Below are 20,685 nucleotides of genomic sequence, written 5' to 3' on the forward strand. Positions count from 1 at the left end.
GCATAAAAGACAGATTTAGCTCCAGCATAAATCCTTTAATGACATAGGCCTACATCCAAGGATGATCATTGCATTGATGCTTTGAAGGAATATATTTCTCAATTCAATTTGTGTCTTTAAATTAGATTGTCCATGCATTGCAATACGCAGATGCAGTATACAAGCATTTCGCTCTTTCCAATAATTGGGCCTACACAAATACACTCATTCAAAACGTCAATAAAATGTTAAAATTAGTTCTTTAATGAAACACATATTGCAATTCAATTATTAAATAACTTAAAGATACATTAATGTAGTAAATAAATACAAAAATAATTCGACCAGGAATCCAAAAGCAACAGACATTACAGAAAGAAGATACCTCAGCTAAAACAGCAATACAGCAAAACCTGTACGGATATAATTATGTGCAACTGGTTCCAATGAAATATTTACATTTTACACATATACTTCCATGAAACGGTTATTTCCTCAATAAGAAAACATCACGAAACAAGGTGAATTTAACAAGCAACGACTTCATAATGATGCGCATATTTATACAAATAAATAACCAGAAAAAAAACATACATAAAAATAATTTAAAAGAGAATACTATCGCATATATCTCTCGATTGTACCATCTCGAACGTTTAGCAGAAACGAAATGAAATTCGTGACTATAGGTCTAGATTTAGCTGTCATTTCCCTATATGAAAACACGTTTCACTTGCTGTCAGAATTAGCTTTTCTCAATCAAAACGAGGGAGGAGGAAGAGGGGGAATCCCAATAAATATATAATGATGTAAACATGGCCTCATCTAATAAATAGTTCATAAGAAACAGACCCACGTTGGCTGGCAAAAACAAACGTAGTCCTATTGCAAACGGTAGTAAAACAATAATATTTGGCAATTGTAAACCCCAATCAAATGCATACATTTGATCCACTATTTCTATAGGCCCATCTACAGCCAGATAGATGCTTATGCAATAGAAAACAACCCCTACACAAGCTATATTGTATAAACAGTGTTTCTCGATTTGGGCCTAAACTCTGGGTCTTTGCTTTATATCTTACCACGTTTCTTCATCTTTCAGCTTTTCATCACACTTTAAAACGAAATAGGTGGAATTAATTACATGGGACACAAAATGAAGGTCATGTGACCGCTAAATGAATAATTTACACGGCGTTGTTTGGCAATACTCTAATAATAGCTTCCATGACCCAGCAAGCGCTTACTGTACTGTCCTATTTCCCCTCGTGGACCCGGAATTAATGCCAGACTGCATCGTCATAATAATAAACTCAGAGGGAAAATGTAGCCTTGCGACAAAAATATAAACACACCAATACTATGCCAATAGGCACCGACCAAGTGCTGTGTCAAAATACTGTAGGCCTATCTTCCCAGGGTAAACAACTGTTCTTTTCAGTACGTTCAATATTGTAGGCTATGATAAATTAACCAATATCATAAACCAAAAAAATACGTGTGATTAAAGCCTATAATACTTAACTGACACAAAAGGGTGAAGAATAGTAGGTCTAGGTGGAGAATAAAACAGAGGTCTTACTTGCTCTGTTCAAATGCTCCTGTACAAGACTCCACATTCCTTTTGTTGCGAATAAGACGTGACAGCAGTAGTGGTTTGAGCTTTCAGTCATTTTGAATGTATATGAATTATTCGAGTTGTTCAAAGCACAAGTCATTGATGATTGAAAAAGTGTGTGATAAGAAATATAATACAAATCGTCTCTAAACAGTGTTCAGTCTCTCAACGTAGGTTGATAGTTTATTTTTTATTTTTTAGAGCGAGTGTTCAGAGTCAGACGCATGCAGAATATTTCATTCGTTTCTGTTTCTGCCGTTGGTTGCAAAACCAGACCCGTACCACGTTCTTTTTGAGGTCCAGTTTCTCTGCTATAGCAGCGATTTTCTCTGAGGAAGGACGCGGCTGAATGGCAAAGTAAGCTTCCAGTGATCGCTTTTCCGGTGCTGCTATCGACGTGCGCTTCCGCTTCTTCTCTCCGCCGTTATATAGCTCGGGTTTGTTGAGTTTCTCCCGGTGTGATTTCTCGGCTTCTTCCAGCCATGCCTGTAGAATGGGCTTCAAAGCTATCATGTTGTTGTGGGAGAGGGTGAGGGACTCGAATCGGCAGATGGTACTCTGGCTGAGGGAGCCCACGCCAGGAATCTTCAGGTTGGCCAGGGCTCCCCCTACATCCGCCTGGGTCACGCCGAGTTTGATCCGTCTCTGTTTAAACCTCTCAGCGAAGGCTTCTAAGTCCCTGGGATCGGCGTCCACGTCGCTCATGCAGCCCATGTGGGATGGTAGCCCGTGGGCATGAGCCATGTTGAGGGCTGCCTGGTGCATGTGGTTCATGCCCGCCATGTGAGCAGGGTGCGCAGTTGCGGAGCCGTCTGGCCCTGCCATGGACCCGAGAGCCAGTCCTGGGGTGATGTGGTCCAGCAGGTCGCCCTCCAGCGCCTGGTGGGGTTGGTGGTGGTGGTGATGGTGATGATGGTGGTGGTGACCGTGGCCGGAAAGGGCTGAAGGGTGAGAAATAGGCACCGAGGAAGAAGACGATGAGGAGGTGCAGGGGAGAGTGTTCATGGTGTGGTAGGTCGCGTCCGGCTTGAAGGGACTGTGGTGTGGAGGATGGTGGTGGCTCTTGGTCTGCGAGACAATATCCACCGCGGCCAGAGCTTCAGCGCGGGCCAACAAACTCTCATCAAGCCTCCGAATATATTGCTCTGCAATTGCAAATAGAATGCACACATAACTGTCAGCAGGAATTCTCACTCCCACTCCGCGGTTTAAAACATTTCCTGAATGAGATGAGAAAAAAAATCCTAAAAAAGAACACACAAAACAAGGCACATGCAACATCCCAGGTCATCAAAATTAATATGTAAGGCAACCCCGACTGAATACATAAGTTGGAGAGAGGAAGGGAAAAAAATGGAGGTGCTGGGTGATTTGCTGTGCAGACATGAAAAAAACATCACGAAAAAAGGGGGCTGTCAAAATGTGCCTTTAAGCGGTAATTATGCAGAATACGTACCGGTGGGGTGGGGAGACATCCTCGGCGCATCGCCTCCGAGTTGCCTCCGCCGCTGCTGATGATGGTGCTACTGTGTCGGGAAGACGAGCACGAGGAGGGCGCATTCGAAGTCAAAGTGGAGGACGAGGAGGAATGCAAGAATACTTGGGCTCGGGCAAGCTGGCGTGGGCCATGGCGAATGCCTGCTTGCTGTTCAGAGACATCATCATCATGTTTGCAGGCGTCCGAGTCTCGGCAAGTTCCTTTTAATAAGTTAAGACTCCGCCTCTTCGAATGGAGTTGAAGCCCAGTGTTGCTTCTCCGGGAATCTAAAGACACTGTCTTATATACTGTAACTGTAGCTGCTACAATATGGAAAAATGAACATCCAATTATCTGGTTGTTGGCGCATATATTATTACCTAGCCCTGTGTATGGAGGTATGGCCGCGCGCTGTAGTTTTGCTGGAGAGGAGATGTCGCACGCGCCATGCACTCGTTGTCGCCTGCTTCCCTCGTTTACCTCTTCCGCTATGGGCTGTGGCGCGATGACCAAAAATAATGGTTAATATTACTCGTTCGTTCTTTCTCTAAATTTCGTCCTCCAAGTGTTATTTTGGTCGTCGTGGATGTGTCGTTGTTTTGGAGAGCTCCTCCAAGATTATGCAACGAAAAACTAATAGTAGAAAAAAAGTTGTTTTCTCTCCTCCTGGTACGGATTTCCAAAACACAACCGCGCGTAAAAAGATTGTCTCATTCGTTTATATTTTTTTCTGCAAAGTTTCCGTTTCACAATTGACTGTAATTAAGATATACCAGTGACAGTCTCGATACCTCGACTACGTTCAATGCTGCTGGGACTCGATCTGCCTCTGCTGTGAGGCGAAGGGCAGGCTGTGTGTGTCTCTCTCTCTCTGCGCCTCTCTTTCACTCTTTCACACTCTCTCTCGCTCGCTCTTTCGTTCTCTCTCTCCCCCTCTCTCTCTCCTCGCCCCCTCTCCTCTTACACTCTCTCGGCTGTACCTGAAAAACCTTTCATGATTTATTATTCTTCATTAGCCACACCGCCGCTGGGGACTCTGCGCATGGGCAGTCTGCGACAAGGCATTCATTTCAAACAGCTCTCCAGCCAGCATTGTGTCCTTCTTCGTCTAATCTATTTTGGAACCACATGGAAAGAGGAAAAATAAACCAAATATAGCCGAGCCATTTCCATTAGTATTTCTTCATATTGTGCCGTTTCATTCTAAAAAATATCAAAGTGGAGTTCAGTTTAAAGATACGAATTTGGCAATAGAGGAAATAGGAAAGTCTTTCGGGATGGATATGAGGAAAGTACATTGGACAGCTTCATGAAGCGACATCCCTGTTGGGGAAAGATAAATCAAAGTTAAATGCTTGACTATCATTTCATTATGGCAGCATAGGCAAATTGAAGACAGTAGGAACATCTTTAAACAAATTAGGGGTCGGGGAAAAGATTACTAGATTTAAAATTAATTTAGGGCTATGTGAAACAGCTTTTCAATAAGTGACCTGTTATCTTGTTTATGTGCATAATTCACCTTGACGAATTTATTCGTTTGGAGATTAGCTATGGAAATAATCAATAGACGAGCTATATGGGTTAACTCAACAGTCATATTGTGACGTTTTATGTCACTGGTGCATGGACGAGCGTCGTGTGTGAAATATTTGATCAATGACGGTGGAAAGTGGGTTTTTAAAAGTCTTTAGGATTTAATTGCAAACCCAATACAATTATATACTTGTCGCAGCGGGCTATTATCATATCTTTATACTAATTAGGCTACTTCATCAGTGATATAATTACAAACCTTTAATCATATTGTAATTAACAAGGCTTGTCTAATTTGTTTAATATGTTGAAGTCCATTGGATGGGCTAATTGATATAAAATGGTGATTGAATACCCACATGGAAAATATAACGGTAAGGCCTATACCTAAAAAAACAATCACAGAATCTGGAATCTGTCTGCAGATATAGCATTTCGTCTCTGGTTACAAAGTCACCCCTCTGAGTGTATTTTGGTTATAGTAGTGTGATGATCATTGAGCTTGAAAATAAGAATTCAATTTAAGTTGGGAGGGAAAGAGATTGTGTTGAACGCTAGTTGTGGGCTAAATAGTTGCCACTCTTGTTTTTTAAATTTCTTCTTCACATCTTTAAATGCTATTCGTTAAATACCGATTTCTGTAGCCTATCTATCAGTATCTGTCAATAAACTGATACTCCGTTCATAAAAACAGCTACAGTACTATAGTATAGTCAAAGCTACTATGGTTAATTTTCAAACAACTATGCTATTGTATTGTAAAGAATCATATTATATGCAGACAATGTGTTTTTACCGTAAGGGAATGCCTCTGCATATTGGAAGAACTGGAGACCCAGAACCTCAACAAGCTCTGAAATTATCATCGCAAAACCACCTAAATATAATAACTAAGATTCCTATCTCTGATAATATACTGTGATCAATTTTAGTGCACCGCCTATGCTGAAGTCAATAAAGCAATTTAACGCTGAGAGGACAGATGTTGGGCCAAGAATATAGCATGCAAAAACCCTGCTGCACGCTCTGCTACAGACGACGTGAAGCTGCACTTGTCTCGAGCACACACGATGGCTCTCTTTGTTAGCGCGCTAGTTGTCAGTGCCTTTTCGGTAAGATTTTGATGCACATAGACATTTAATATGTCCCCACGGCTGCAACAAAGCTGTTGGTGATAGTGCACAAGCACTTTACATCGCGAGAGCCACCCGACAGGCGGTAAGCCTCTCAAGTGGGACGACAGGCGCGCTGAAGCCAACCCTCGCGCCCGCGCCCTGAGACATCAAGGGGCAATCAGTGTCTCCTCACATATAGCGACGGACTGATTTATGATGAAACTTTAACGAAATCATTTATATTTCACCACCTATAAATCGGCGTATGAAATTTTCATCCACAATGAAACACACAACAAAGTAAGCTAGTATAACTTAGGTCAAATAAATCAATTGGGCTGTACTCGCAAGCAATTGACTTTGAAGTGCGTTTTCTCCTTTTACAGTGTTCAATAGGCTACAATATTAATCGAAGTTATGTAGCCTAGTTCTAAATGCGCTCGTTCACGGTGCCTGTAGGCCTATAGGCTGCTCGTGTTTGATGGAGGATATCTCAAATCTTACAAACCTAACTACTACAAAGCATGAATAGTTAGTGGAATTATGAAGTTAAATGAAATGTAACTAATAAAATTTGATTTTAAATGTTGCCATTTCTCCTGGAAAATGGAACGTTGCCTCATTGCATTGATTGCACGGTGGAATACAATTAATTATTTAGTCATTAGGGAAAATACTAGCAGATATCTCACTGTAGGCATGTCTACCTTGCTGTTCCAATAGGTGCTCTAAATTTACACTCCATTGCATTATAAAAACAGAGTAAGCATTACAGGATATATTATACTGAACATTTGGCAACAAAAAATGCAGTCAAGTTAGTCAATGATTTGACTACAAATTAATTAATTGCTAAGTACTACTCATTAATAATTAAATAATGTAAGAGGACTAACCATCCATATGACTTGCTGACTTCAACATACAATATTACACCTCGATGTGCCGATTATGTCGAAGGTGTTGTGCCCTCAATTTGTATCATGATACAGCGACTCAGTGGAAAAACACAGCAGAAAGCTCCTTCCTCATCAAAAGATATGCCTGAATACTAGCACGTTCCTTTTCTCTTAAAAACACAAGTTCTCTGAGGAATTCTGAATCCAAACCGGGCTTCACTGGAGCTTTACAACATGGAAATAAAAAAGCACCTAAATAAAATAAAAATAAAACAAATAATAAAAGCATAATAGAAGCAGCTAGGGTTTGATAGAGCTCAGGTGACTTGTTTGCTCTTTTTTTCTTTTAGCGCTGACTACTGTACTTATTCGGAATCAAGGAACGCTGCAGAGAGAGGAGCAGAGCATGTGTGTTTTACTTTACACAAAGACAGACACACTCCTCTCCTCCACTCAGTCTCCCCCAGGAGCTCTTCACGTTAACAATCCCAATTACACCCGGATCACCAGAGACCCCTGTTTTTATTACACTACCGCTCCTTTGTGGCTTCCTCCGCCAACAAGGTATAACTGCTGCTAGCTCAGAACAGAGACACTCCGTGAGAGAAAGGAGATGAGGACGAGGAGGGGCGGAGAGGAGGAGAATAGAACACATAGACAATACTCTGACTGCACCCACCACAAGCAGAGAGAGGAGAGAATAGAACACATAGACAATACTCTGACTGCACCCACCACGAGCAGAGCGAGGAGAGAAGAGAGGAAAGAGAAGAGGGAGAGAGAATAGAACACATAGACAATACTCTGACTGCACCCACCACGGGCAGAGAGGAGAGAAGAGAGGAAAGAGAAGAGGGAGAGAGGAACACATAGACAATACTCTGACTGAGACAATACTCTGGCACCCACCACGAGCAGAGAGGAGAGGGAGAGGAAAGAGAAGAGGAGAGAGAATAGAACTCTGACTGCACCCACCACGCATAGACAATACTCTGACTGCACTCACCACAAGCAGAGAGAGGAGAGAAGAGAAGAGGAAGAGAGAATAGAACACATAGACAATACTCTGACTGCACCCACCACAAGCAGAGAGAGTGAGAAGAGAAGAGGAAGAGAGAATAGAAGACATAGACAATACTCTGACTGCACCCACCATGAGCAGAGAGAGGGAGAGAAGAGAGGAAAGAGAAGAGGGAGAGAATAGAACACATAGACAATACTCTGACTGCACCCACCACGGGCAGAGAGAGGAGAGAAGAGAGGAAAGAGAAGAGGGAGAGAGAATAGAACACATAGACAATACTCTGACTGCACCCACCACGAGCAGAGAGAGAGAGAGAGAAGAGAAGAGGAGAGAGAATAGAACACATAGACAATACTCTGACTGCACCCACCACGAAGAGTAGAACACATAGACAATACTCTGACTGCACCCACCACGGGCAGAGAGGAGAGAAGAGGAAACAGAAGAGGAAGAGAATAGAACACATAGACAATACTCTGACTGCACCCACCACAAGCAGAGAGGAGAGAAGAGAGGAAGAGAAGAGGAAGAGAGAATAGAACACATAGACAATACTCTGACTGCACCCACCACAAGCAGAGAGGAGGAGAAGAGAGGAAAGAGAAGAGGAAGAGAGAATAGAACACATAGACAATACTCTGACTGCACCCACCACGGGCAAGGAGAGAAAGGAAGAGAAGAAGGAGAGAATAGAACACATAGACAATACTCTGACTGCACCCACCACGAGCAGAGAGAGAGGAGAAGAGAGGAAAGAGGAAGAGGAAGAGATAGAACACAACAGACAATACTCTGACTGCACCCACCACACACAGACAATACTCTGACTGCACCCACCACGGGCAGAGAGGAGAGAGAGAGAGGAAAGAGAAGAGGAAGAGAGAATAGAACACATAACAATACTCTGACTGCACCCACCACGAGCAGAGAGAGAGAGAGAGGAAAGAGAAGAGGAAGAGAGAATAGAACACACAGACAATACTCTGACTGCACCCACCACAAGCAGAGAGGAGAGAAGAGAGGAAAGAGAAGAGGAAGAGAGAATAGAACACACAGACAATACTCTGACTGCACCCACCACAAGCAGAGAGGAGAGAGGATGAAGTATCTTGGCTGCTGGTGGTGGTGATGCCTTTATTCCCACACACAGCCTCCCCTCCTCCTTCTCCTGTTCTGATCTCTGGAGTTCTTTACATGTAGGTGCAGAAGGTCAACGCTTGTTAGGAGAGCATCTATGGAGAAATCTGGCTTTAAAACACACACACACACACACACACACACACACACACACACACAGAGGTGTGTTTCTACATTCTCCACCACCACGTCAGTTCTTTATTTATTCATCTGTTTTTACCTGGGAGACGTGACAGGTTCCAGCGACAGCAACACCTTTCTTTAATATAATACCTTGTTTAATGCACAGACCGAAAATAAAAGCTAGGATGAAGCTTGCAGGAATTTCTTAAGTGTCACTTAGCTCTTTTCAACCACAGTGAATCCCCAACCCTGAGATAATGCAACTTGTGATTTAAGAAAGAACAAAAAAAACATTACTTGAATTACGGCTCAACTGCAACACAAAACTCCTGGATCCTTTTCCATTTGATCTTGTGTCAAGGATTAAATATAGCATTTACAGTGAATGTAGGGACGTATTATCATGCGCTGTGTTGGATAGTTCTTAAACTATTGTTTTGTCTGTAGCAATTCACTTTAGGTGAGGTGTTCTACCAAAATGCCTACACTATCATGTCACTACGAAGACTGAAATAAGGCATAAGGAGTCATACATAAACTGTGATCCGGGTCACATGCACCAATGTAACTGAGTTTTATCCAACCCCTGTCATATGCATGAGCTAACTAAAGATCACATTAGTCCACTATTGGGCTTCCTGGTAGCTAATATGGTAATTTGAATACTTCATCACCCTGAAGGAAAAACCCATCTCTCAAATATCTCAACATCAGATCTCCTTCCAAATGTCTATATCCATTGTTTATATAATATAACTATAACCGTCCACCTCCACAGGAAAGCAACCAGGCTTTGCCTACAACACCATGCAACCTGTTCTAAGAGGGGGCAGAACCCTGAGCCCCGACTGATTAGAGCCAGAGAAAGTGAGGTGAGCCGTGAGGTCAGCAAAACAAATAACACCACCACCAATTTTCCCATGACAGACTGGAGGCCATGGCACGCAGTCCGGTCCTTCGGGGTAAGGCATTAGACTGGGGCCGGGATCCTGAGCAGTAGCAACCACACACACACACACACACAAAAGGGGGCTGCAGGGCAGCTGAGGATAAGGTCAGGCCTCATAATGATGTCACATACCTCTAGGTCCTCCAGATCAATATTGAGAGCTCCCCACTGCACCTGTCAACCAGCCAGTCAAATAATGCACGGGCCCAAAGAAATCACAGTCCCTTTGAAATGGTCTCTTTTGATAATATGAGATTGAGAAACTTCCCGGCACCACCAACCCCCTTTTGGCACTGTTAATGTAGGTGGTAGATTGAAAGCCTGTTTTGCCACTTTGAAATACGGTCAATACACTACCAGGTCACCCATCCATGGATACGTCGGGAGATTATGTGAACATCAGCCACTAGGGGCAACAGTGAGCGTTACCTTCAAATAGATTTCGCGTTGTGGACAGGGATGGTGGATGGGCTTCAAGCATATGCCTCTCATTCCAAATGTTATAAGTTTGAATCAAGTGATAGAAAGTTGTTTTTGAGATTTTTGTTTTAAGCCCATGCCAAACCTTAACCCTGACCAAAAATTCTGAGTTAATGCCCCTAACCTGACCTTAAACATTCTGAGTTCATGCCAAACCTTAACCCTGACCTTAAACATTCTGAGTTAATGTCTAAACTTAACCTTAACCTTAAACATTTGATTAATGTTTAAACTTAACCTTAAACACTTCGAAATTTGATGTTTGCAACAACTAAAACATGGATGAACGTCTAATTCTGACGTGAGACTTTGTGAGAGCTAGTCACAATATAGTAGAGCACAGTTGGATTAGTTATACAGCTCGTCACTTAGCAACAATGTAGGATGGACAGGAGCTCACATATTAGATGTTGTAGTGAAAAGGGAATCAAATACAAAATACATACTTGTCACATGCCCAAATACAACATACTAGAGTAACAACAATCTCACAATACAATGGGCTAGAGCACGAAAGTCCTCGTCCTCATAAAAGTTGTTGCTTCAAGGGCCTACATAGCCTCACATCATATGACAACATACATGACGATAAAGAAGGCATCTCTTGAGGGAAACGTCTCCTCAGCGGCTGTGACTGTAAAGAATGTGTAGGGTGTCAGATGTTTTACTTGTGATGAGTGTCAGAGCCGGAAGAAATCAGGATGACTGCAGAATCTCTGTCCAACCTGGATCAACATCTCTACCTCTCTCATTAGTTTGACTGTCCCGTGCTGCACTGGGTAATACAGGGCTTGTCACGCGGTTGTCTAATGGTTGATGCTAATTGACCCTCCTTTCCTCCTTTCTTCTGCACAAATGAAAAGATTTTCCCCGTCCTCTGATGGAGCGTGTCACGATCTGATCCGACAAATTAAAAAGCTCTCTGCTGGTACACTGTCACACAGCGCTACAGATGCCAAACACCATATTTAAAGGGTACACACACTGCTGAAGCGAGCCGTGCACCTGTCTGTGTGCGTGTGACACAGTTAATTGAGCGACTAACACGGGGGAAACTCCCAATAGAGTTTGACTGTTTTGTTTTCCATCACAGTGAGCATTCTTCTCATATATTAAAACGTATCTTCATCTGTATGAAAGAGTGAAATATAATTAGATCAGGGTGTGGGTCAGGAGGAGGAAACAGAAGCATTTCTGTTCTCAGATCTACGGAATAGGGCCTGTATTCACAAAGGCTACATTACACAGGCAGCCCAATTCTGATCTTTTTCCACTAATTGGTCTCGTGACCAATTGGATTAGAAACTATAGTGAGACCAATTAGTGGAATTACATGTAAATACAACCAAAGAGTCTCAGAGTAGAAGTGCAAGTGAGGATCAGTTTTGTATTTTAGATCATAACGAATAAGATTATATGGACACAGGGAGGCCCTGATCCCAGATCAGCATTTGTACTCTGAGACACTGTTGTTATGATAATAATGTGGATTTTACAGTGACATCATTCGCTACCTCTAATAGAGGTATATACACAGCTTAAACTTCAACACTCCAAGATTAACCACGTTAAAGCACGCTGACACCATTTAGACATCGACTCCCTCCCATTTCATGCTTCAGTCAATGAAAAGGTATCCTCTCCTCTTAGCAGCTAGGGAGAAGGCCTCGGTAGACAAACAAATGTTGTCGAGCTCTGAGAGTTGATACTGCTCAGCTACTTGATGTGATCTGTGTTTTTATCTGTTTAGAACATGTGATCGGTCTGCATAACCCCAGAAACAACATGGTTTTGTCTGAACTGAGAATCGGGTACAGCGGTATTGAATGAATACTCGTTTCTGATTGGCTGGAAGGGCATTCTAGAATGGATATTAAAACCAGATAACTGGACAGGTGGAAAAAGATTTTGGGACACCTTGAAATCGTGATGCAGTAAGCACCTACACATGCAGACTGTACTGTCTTGTTTTGCACTTTGTACAAAATAATAAAATGCAGTACTACAGGATATTTCTTAACGTAGCTCTTTATTAGCTAGCTATAACTGGCATGTTCACGTAGATAACCAGGATCAAATGGCCCATGACCTAACCATTTGGGTGGTCTTAACCAATCATAGCACAGTATGATATGGCGGTAAAATCCCATTACAATTCAGTATGTTTACACATATAATATTACTTCTTCTTTAAAACAAAAAAATTTTACATATTCTAAGCTTTCATTTGAATACAAGTTTGGACTCAAGGTAAGTAACCATTTATATTGCCTACTACACCAACTGAATCAACATAGACTCTGAAACAACAATCCAACATACTGCTACTTTTCCAACAAGGATTCTCAGCAACTCAGCTTTCACTGTAGAAGTAACATCTTAACATTTCAAACAAATACAATACCAAAGCATTTCAAGTGAACTTTCAGTAACAAGTTTACAGGCTGGAACTCTTTAGGGCAGCGATCCACCTACACCCTTTGGCATTTCACAGGGCTAGAACAGCTCTGGGCTTGTCCTCTTCCTGACCTTGTGCGATATGATGCTGAGCATGCTTCTGTGTCAGTCAAAAGTTATTGTGGTGTTGCAGGTAAGTATGGTGTATGTTGTGCTGTGTGTGTGTTTAGTCCATCACGTTCTCTTTCAGGGGAACAGTTCATCTCATCAGTGTGTTGTTCTTTTTTGTGTTCAGTAGGTGACGACGATTGCGGCGGTACACCTCTCCTTCTGCGGTGCGGACGTGATATGAACGCTCAGTGTCAGCTGGCTGGATGACGACTACTGGCTGACAATGCTCCTGGATTCTAACTGACTCTCCGTCAATCAGTGGTGGCAGTGGTCTAGCTGACCTGTTGTAGTATCATTGTTGTTGTCTCTGTGTACGTTTTTCATGCATTTCCTCTGACGACCAGGTTGTAGCTGCTGGTTGGTGCTGGGAAGGATGGAGCGAAGTCGGCGGCTCATGGGCTGGTGATTTGAAGTTGTCAACTGGAGTGTTGCGGTATTCAAGGAGACTGAGGTAGGGGGTCTCTCTTGTCTGCTTTTGCTTTGTCCATTAGTGATTTAGCAATCTGCACTGATTTTTCAGCAAGGCCATTACTGAGGGTAATGTGGGCTTGTGGTGACATGTGTAAACTCCCATGCTTTTGTGAAGGATTCAAACTCTGTTGATTTGTAACAGGGCCCATTGTCAGATATTAAAGTCACAATGCCATGCCTGGCAAAGCTGTATCACAGCGGCAGATGTGGTGATGTGAAGCTTGTCGAGTTTGAAGTATCTGCTGTAGTAGTCCACTGTTACGATGTAGTCCTCATTGTTCCAGGTGAACAGATCGTTGCCACAAGGGTCGGTCTGGGATACAGTGAGGTAACATTGGCTCTTTGGTGTTTGAGGGGCATCGCTCAAGACATATGGCGCATTTACCAACAATGTCCTGTATTTGTTTGCACATTACTGTCCCGTGCTCTCTGTTTGCACATGTGTCCAGCATGGATCTTTGTCAAAATCTCTTCTCTGAGACTGGTAGGAATAATGATTTTCTCTCCTTTGAAAATTATTCCGTTGATCTGTGATAGTTCATCACAATGGTTCCAGAATTCTGAGACGCTGTGAGGGCATTTTCTCCTCTCCTCAGGCCATCCATCCTGTATGACTTTCCTCAGCTGTGCGATTGAGTCCTTTCTGTTTCTGCTTGGAAGTTTTGTGTCACTAACTGGTATGTTGCTGTACACAGTAGGCACTTGCATGCCCAACTGAGACTGCTGTCCTTATAGGTAAGAAACTTCCTGGAGTGTGTGTCTGCGACAGGGATGTCTTTGCCTGGACGGTGAGTGATTGTGAAGTATTTTTTGTAGTTGAAGGATCATTCTCGGTAGCCTTGGCGGGCTGGGTTTCCTCATAATGACCCAAGGGGCTTGTAACCACAATGACTTGTGGTCCATATATGTACTGATGGAAACGTTTACATCCGAACAGAATGGCATAGAGCTCCTTTTCGATTTGAGCGTAGTTGATTTCCCACTGTGAACCGCAGTAGCACTGCACCTAGTCCATACTTCGCGCGTCCACTTGGAGTCTGAGCTCTTTGTTGGGGTCGTAGTAGGCAAGGATTGGTCCTGCTTCAAGTCTTTCACATTCTGGAAAGCAATGAGAGACTGTTCAGTTGACTGAGGATTCAGGCTGGGTGCGTACTTGGCTAAGTGAAGCACTGTTTCCAGCTCTGCACAGTTCTTAGCATTGGACTGGGTGCGTACTTGGCTTAGTTGACCATACCAAGCACTGTTTCCAGCTCTGCACAGTTCTTAGCATTGACACCTTGGGTGCGTAGAATATGTTTCCAGCTCTGCACAGTTCTTAGCATTGGAGAGGCTGGCATACCATACCAAGCACTGTTTCCAGCTCTGCAAGTAGTGCATACTTGCTAAGTAGTTGACTGGGTGCATGCACACTGTTTCAGCTCTGCACATTCTTATTTGCTGGGTGCGTACTTGGCTAAGTGGTTGACCATGTGTTTCCAGCTCTGCACAGTTCTTAGCATTGGAGGCTGGGTGCGTACTTGGCTAAGTAGTGACCATGCCAAGCACTGTTTCCAGCTCTGCACAGTTCTTAGCAAGAGGCTGGGTGCGTAATGCCAAGCACTGTTTCCAGCTCTGCACAGTTCTTAGCATTGGAGAGGCTGGGTGCGTACTTGGCTAAGTAGTTGACCATGCCAAAGCTACAGTTCTTAGCATTGGAGAGGCTGGGTGCGTACAAGTAGTTGACCAATTGGAGGCTGGGTGCGTACTTGGCTAAGTGACCATGCCATTTTCCAGCTCTGCACAGTTCTTAGCATTGGACTTGGCCAAGTGTGGAAATCCATGCCAAGCACTGTTTTCTGCACAGTTCTTAGCATTGGAGAGGCTGGGTGAACTTGGCTATAGGCCAAGCTGTTTCCAGCTCTGCACAGTTGTTTTGAAGGTTTGACCATGCCAAGCACTGTTTCCAGCTCTGCACAGTTCTTAGCATTGGAGAGGCTGGGTGCGTGCAGTCCATGCCAAGCACTGTTTCCAGCTCTGCACAGTTCTTAGCATTGGAGAGGCTGGGTGCATTGAAACATGGACCTAGCACTGCAGGTGCTCTAGTGTCAACAACATAAAGTCCAACATCATGTCACTTTCCTTGTATTTGAATTTGAAAGTGCATGTGCCTTTTACTGGGAGCTGTTCACCACCATAACTAGTCAGTCTGGTGTGTGGTGGGCTCTAGCTCGCACTCAGATGTCAAGCTGTGGTACTTATTCAGAGGAATAATGTTGACTTGTGCACCAGTGTCTAGTTTGAACTTTAGCTTTGTGCCTTGTGTTCCTATCTCAATGTCAGCAAAGGCTTGCTCTGTCTCTGATATTTGACTTTTCTGTGTCACTGAATCAATAAACAGTTCATTAGACTCTTTGATTGACATTTCATCTTCACTGTGTGTACTGTTTTTCCATGGTAAGCTCTGCACACTTTTGTAAAGTGAGTACACTGTTTGCCTTTAGCTGGGCAATTTCCTCGTTCGCCATGTACTTTGTATCTAAAACGTGCTCTCAGTGCACTGGAGGTGTGCTGATGTCTGCCTGATTGCGCACTGCTTGTTCAAGCACCACACACAAAATGTTTTTCATCTGAGCCTGCTTTTCGTGATGGCTATGTTGATAGCTTTGTCCAGCGTTATCTTGTGAGGATTGAAAATATGCTACTATCATGAGGGTGTTTGTGTATGTTAAAGCAACATTTTGCAACATATGATGTGACTAGCAGAAAGTCTGTGGCAGGCCCTTGGCAGCTACAACAAAGACATGTACAGCATTTCAACAGACTGTCTTTTGTTATCAAACTTAGCAGTAACAAGAACCAGCAATAACTACACCTGCCAATGGGAGCGCCCGGGCTTTGAAACAATCAACAAAGATTGAGTAAGTTTAAACCATACTTGATCTCTAGACAGGCCAGCTCGGAAGCAGGAACTACTACTGTCAGAGTATTTAAAGAAGATATCTTTAGGGTGTTGGCCAGTTCTCTGTTTGCCCTGCGAGTGTGACAGAGAGCCCGTATATACAAAATTGCATTTACCACTTATTGCTTAGCTAATAAAAATACATAGCATAAAATCCGTGACTTTCATGATACCAGAGGATCAGCGCAACCCTTTACAAGACCCAACATTCAAAAGTTTCTCTCACTTACGATTTCATTCCAAATACAATACAGTCCCTGACCATCTCTTCATTGTTTGCATAATCACAGTCTTTCACAAGCAGACTCAAACTTTTCAAAAGACTCGCTAGCTCCCTGTACTTTCTCATGGAATTTGTATCTAGCGAAAATCGGAGGTAACATATGCTTCAAAACGATCGTAGTATGTTGGTAAGTGTCCATGTGTTGTAAATATCTCTCCCTTTTTCACCGAAGAGTGTCAAGTAGCTGCATTTTCTTCTCCTCCTCTGTCCTTCAGAGGACCCGTGAACATTAGCTCCACATGCTGTTTGTACTTACGCCATGCATCGGGTAAGTTTGTAGACTCCCAGTCTATTCGAGGTGAAGGAACTCCAGTAAAATTAATATTTTAAGACCTTTTACTCTGACACCATGTCTCGTTTTGCACACTTTGTACAAAATAATAAAATGCAGTACTACAGGATATTTCTTAACGTAGCTCTTTATTAGCTAGCTATAACTGGCATGTTCACGTTTTCCCATGACCTAACCATTTGGGTGGTCTTAACCAATCATAGCACAGTATGAAATGGCGGTAAAATGCATCCAATTACAATTCAGTATGTTTACACACATGAATATTACATGTACTTGCTGCAAAGTTGCAGAAAGCCAAACCAACAACCACACAAACCGACATTGGATACATGAATATAATATATCCTTTGTATTCTTGATTATAACCAACCTCAATCATGTTGTTTGATTCATGGCCTTCCTCTTTCTGAAGGTCCTCATCATCAGACTCATCAATGATCAGCTCATTAGACAACAGAAGACCGGGCAACACAATGATAGCCAAGTTGCTTTAAAAATGGTCCTCGTTAAGTGCTTATATAACTCTTGAAATGCAATAGATATCTGGTCTGCAGTGATAGTCCAAATATTTCTAATGGTAGTCTCTCTCTTTTCAGAGGGGATTATCTTTGTTCTTTGAAATGGTAATTTCAGCCAGGGCTAGTAGCTAATTAGCAAGCCCTTGAACCTGGACATTCATTGTATGATGGCGTATGGATTTGCCCTCTTTTGACAGAGCCATATATAGAGTGGGTATTGTTAACCGGTAATTAGTTTAAACCGTTTTTTGAAGATTGTTCAAAAGGAAAGGCCCTTTTAAGAAAGAGAAAAAAAATGAGTCACCTGAGTATAAATCCTGGAATTTCACTCACATGTAATGTAAACGTTCAAAGAAAATATCCTTATTTATATAAGGGAAATCTGTTTTCGACATTTTAACGAGATGTATTTACCTTCATTTAATTGAAGCAGGACCCAAGAAAGATTTCATCCAAACTACCCTGCATGCACCACTCGTTTCTTCAATGCGGAAATCTTGAACATTTTCTTCTTGAGGATCCTTTCTCGTTTTTTATGTTTGATCATGTGACTGCCGAGTAGGCTGCCTTCATTGGCCCGAGCATGGTAACGCCATACTAGTTTGTCCGCCGCCCATCGGTGCCCGTCTTCGACCACGGCGTTCATTAGAGGCAATCAGCTGCCCTGTCACCGAGCACACTGATTATCGAAATGCTGACTTTGTGTGTATAACTTTATAATTTATTCGGTGTGCCCCGCGCTATTGACACAAAACGTGGCAGGCTGATCAAAGGGAGCCGTTCAGCAGGTTGGACAGGGCCACGAAGACAGGGTCTGTAGCGCTAATCATCTTCAAACGCTTTCCCCAATTTCACTGGGAGCGATGCAGCAACTCCCCAGCAAGTCCCCCTATCGTTCCTCCCCCCACGGAGGTAATTGTGCCTGGCTAGTTGGCTGACAGGTGTCAAATGCCCCCTCCTCATCTCATTCACCACGCTAAGCAGAGAGGAAAATCCTCTTCTCCTGCAAGCCCCTTCCAACTGACTTACTCAGAGTTAGATTTGTTACGTTTGGTGGTGTTTGAGCAGAGTGGTACCGTGTGTGTGTGTGTGTGTGTGTGCGCGCCATATGCTTCCATGCTATAGCACTGTGGGAAATCCCTGAAATCCATGTTCAGCCTTTCAGTTGCTCTCTGAATGAGGTCAGTTCAACCATGTCAATCCCCTGATGAAATATGGAAATATGGTGGAGAGCCTGCATTGACCTAGCGGAGATATACAGGAAGCTCCCAAATGCTGTGCTACAGTTAGTGAAGCTTTGAAGCTCCAGCCCTGTATATGCTGAGTTAATCACAGCTGGCGAGAGGTTGATGGGTGACTGGGTGAACACCCAGATTGATGTCCAATGGGGGGTTACCACAGTGCCACTGGCATGCAGGCCAATCAGGGCTTGGCACAGTGGCCAGGTAACCTCTGACCCCTAAGAGGATGCTAGGAGACATGGAAGGGAAGCTCAGCCAGAGAGAGAAAGAGACAACGGTGGAGAGAGAGAGAGAGGGAGGGAGAGAGAGCGAGACCACACCCTCCTCACAGTGAGTGCCTGCCTAAGCAGAACCACATAGGGACCTGCCATAGACACGGCTCTCACACACACCCCAGTCATTAATTCCTGCTCTGCATCTCCACACCATGTAATATTTATAGGTCACCGCAGCTTTGTATTCACAAATGGAAAAGTGGAGAGGGGGAAAAAGGAGAAAGACACGACACCTCAATCAATGCTGTGAAAAGGGTTCAGCTTGTCGTAAACTGTTGTTTTTTTGTCTAAGCCAGTGCTCAGGCAGCAATCTTTTCCTTTGGCCTCTTACCAAGTGTTTCGTGGGGAAGATTCAAGTGTTACAGACAAGGCTGGTAGCTAATGTAACCCCTCTAGTGTGGCATAGGCTAACTGTGCCAGGATATATTATGACTGTGGTACCATCAGAATTTGCAAAGTTGACTAAATTTATTTGAGAAATGAGAATCTCCCAAAATTGCATTAGGCAACGTTATAAAATGGCATATTGACGAATCTGATTTTGTGATTGAATTACGTTGGATTCGGAGCGTCTGAATGTCCTCACATTAAAAACACCTCACTCTATGCTAATTCATTCACATCTATACTCTAAACACCCTCGGAAGATTCAGAATAATGAACTCGAGGGGCAAATGTTTTCCTTCAAACCTGGCAGATCCCTTAGCACCTGCCCCTTTGCCCTCTTATGAAAAAGTGCCCTCGCAGCTCGTGGAGTTTAAAAAATAAGTTTTACATTTTATTTGAGTCTCTTTTCATTTGTTATTTTAAATGTAACATTACGAATTGCACATCAAACTAGCTCATTTCATCAGCTCTTCAATCTCTGAAAATGTTCCCTCCCCTGCCCACCCGCCCCAAAATCTCGCTCGTCTGACTTGCGTGCTGTGGCTACGGGAACACCGGGCGGGGAGACTGAAATACTGGTAGGAGACTACTTTTGAGTTGGATTTGTCATGTGTGTCTCTCACTGCTTGTTGATAAGAGGCAGATGTCAGCAGCTCAACAAACTCAAATCAAGTAAAAACTAGTTTGTTTTGACAGCATAGCTAACTAGCTAGCTAGCAGATGTACATCATCATTCACTATGATCAGCTGATGTCAATAATCTCTCGTCGTCTCTAGGCCTAGGATTCACTGGCAATACCTCCCTAAAATGTGTGATGAGTGATTGCTTCAAGTTTTATTGTCAAGTACAGTGAAATGCCTGAGTGTGTTGACATTGCAGAAAATAAATAGTAAATGTTGACATTTTGGCTACAGAAGCAGTTGTTATGGATTTTGAGTTATGAATTATGAAATTCAATGTTTTTTTCCCTCTTATTTCAAGTTTTTGTGCACGGCCCTGTATAAGACCCATGATGCAATGGGTGTGAGCCGATCTCCAAACGCTAAGCCCCCTGTTTTAGATCTGCAGCAGCCCCAGCACCGAGCCCTGAGGAACCCCCGATGGATCGGGGTACACCAGCCCCCCTGTAGAGATTTGAGGACCACTTTGGAGCTCTAATCCACTCAAAATGTGCTGATAATTTTCCTTGCCAGGACACTCTGTGCCTGGTGTCACAAGAGTGGCCTCCCGGGAGCAGATCAGCCAATGATAACAAAGTAGCCAGATGTCTGGCGCTGGCAGGGTCCCAGAAGCTCAGACAGCGGTACGCAGCATCATCCGCTGTGGGCCGCAGATCAAAGATACCTGAGAATTACTTATGGGCACAAA

At 43.3% G+C, this 20,685-nt stretch overlaps 1 protein-coding gene across 1 annotated transcript; it reads right to left on the reverse strand.

The window, feature by feature from the left end:
* Positions 1 to 1,307: 1,307 nt before the first annotated feature.
* On the reverse strand, positions 1,308 to 2,772 carry LOC127913669 (POU domain, class 4, transcription factor 2-like). The gene is given in 2 exon segments (XM_052486728.1): positions 1,308 to 2,727; positions 2,730 to 2,772. Coding segments are annotated over 2 exon segments (954 nt in total). The 3' UTR covers positions 1,308 to 1,816.
* Between the last annotated feature and the right edge of the window lie 17,913 nt (positions 2,773 to 20,685).

Source organism: Oncorhynchus keta, chromosome 29 (assembly GCF_023373465.1).
Source record: "Oncorhynchus keta strain PuntledgeMale-10-30-2019 chromosome 29, Oket_V2, whole genome shotgun sequence".
Taxonomy (NCBI): Eukaryota; Metazoa; Chordata; class Actinopteri; order Salmoniformes; family Salmonidae; genus Oncorhynchus; species Oncorhynchus keta.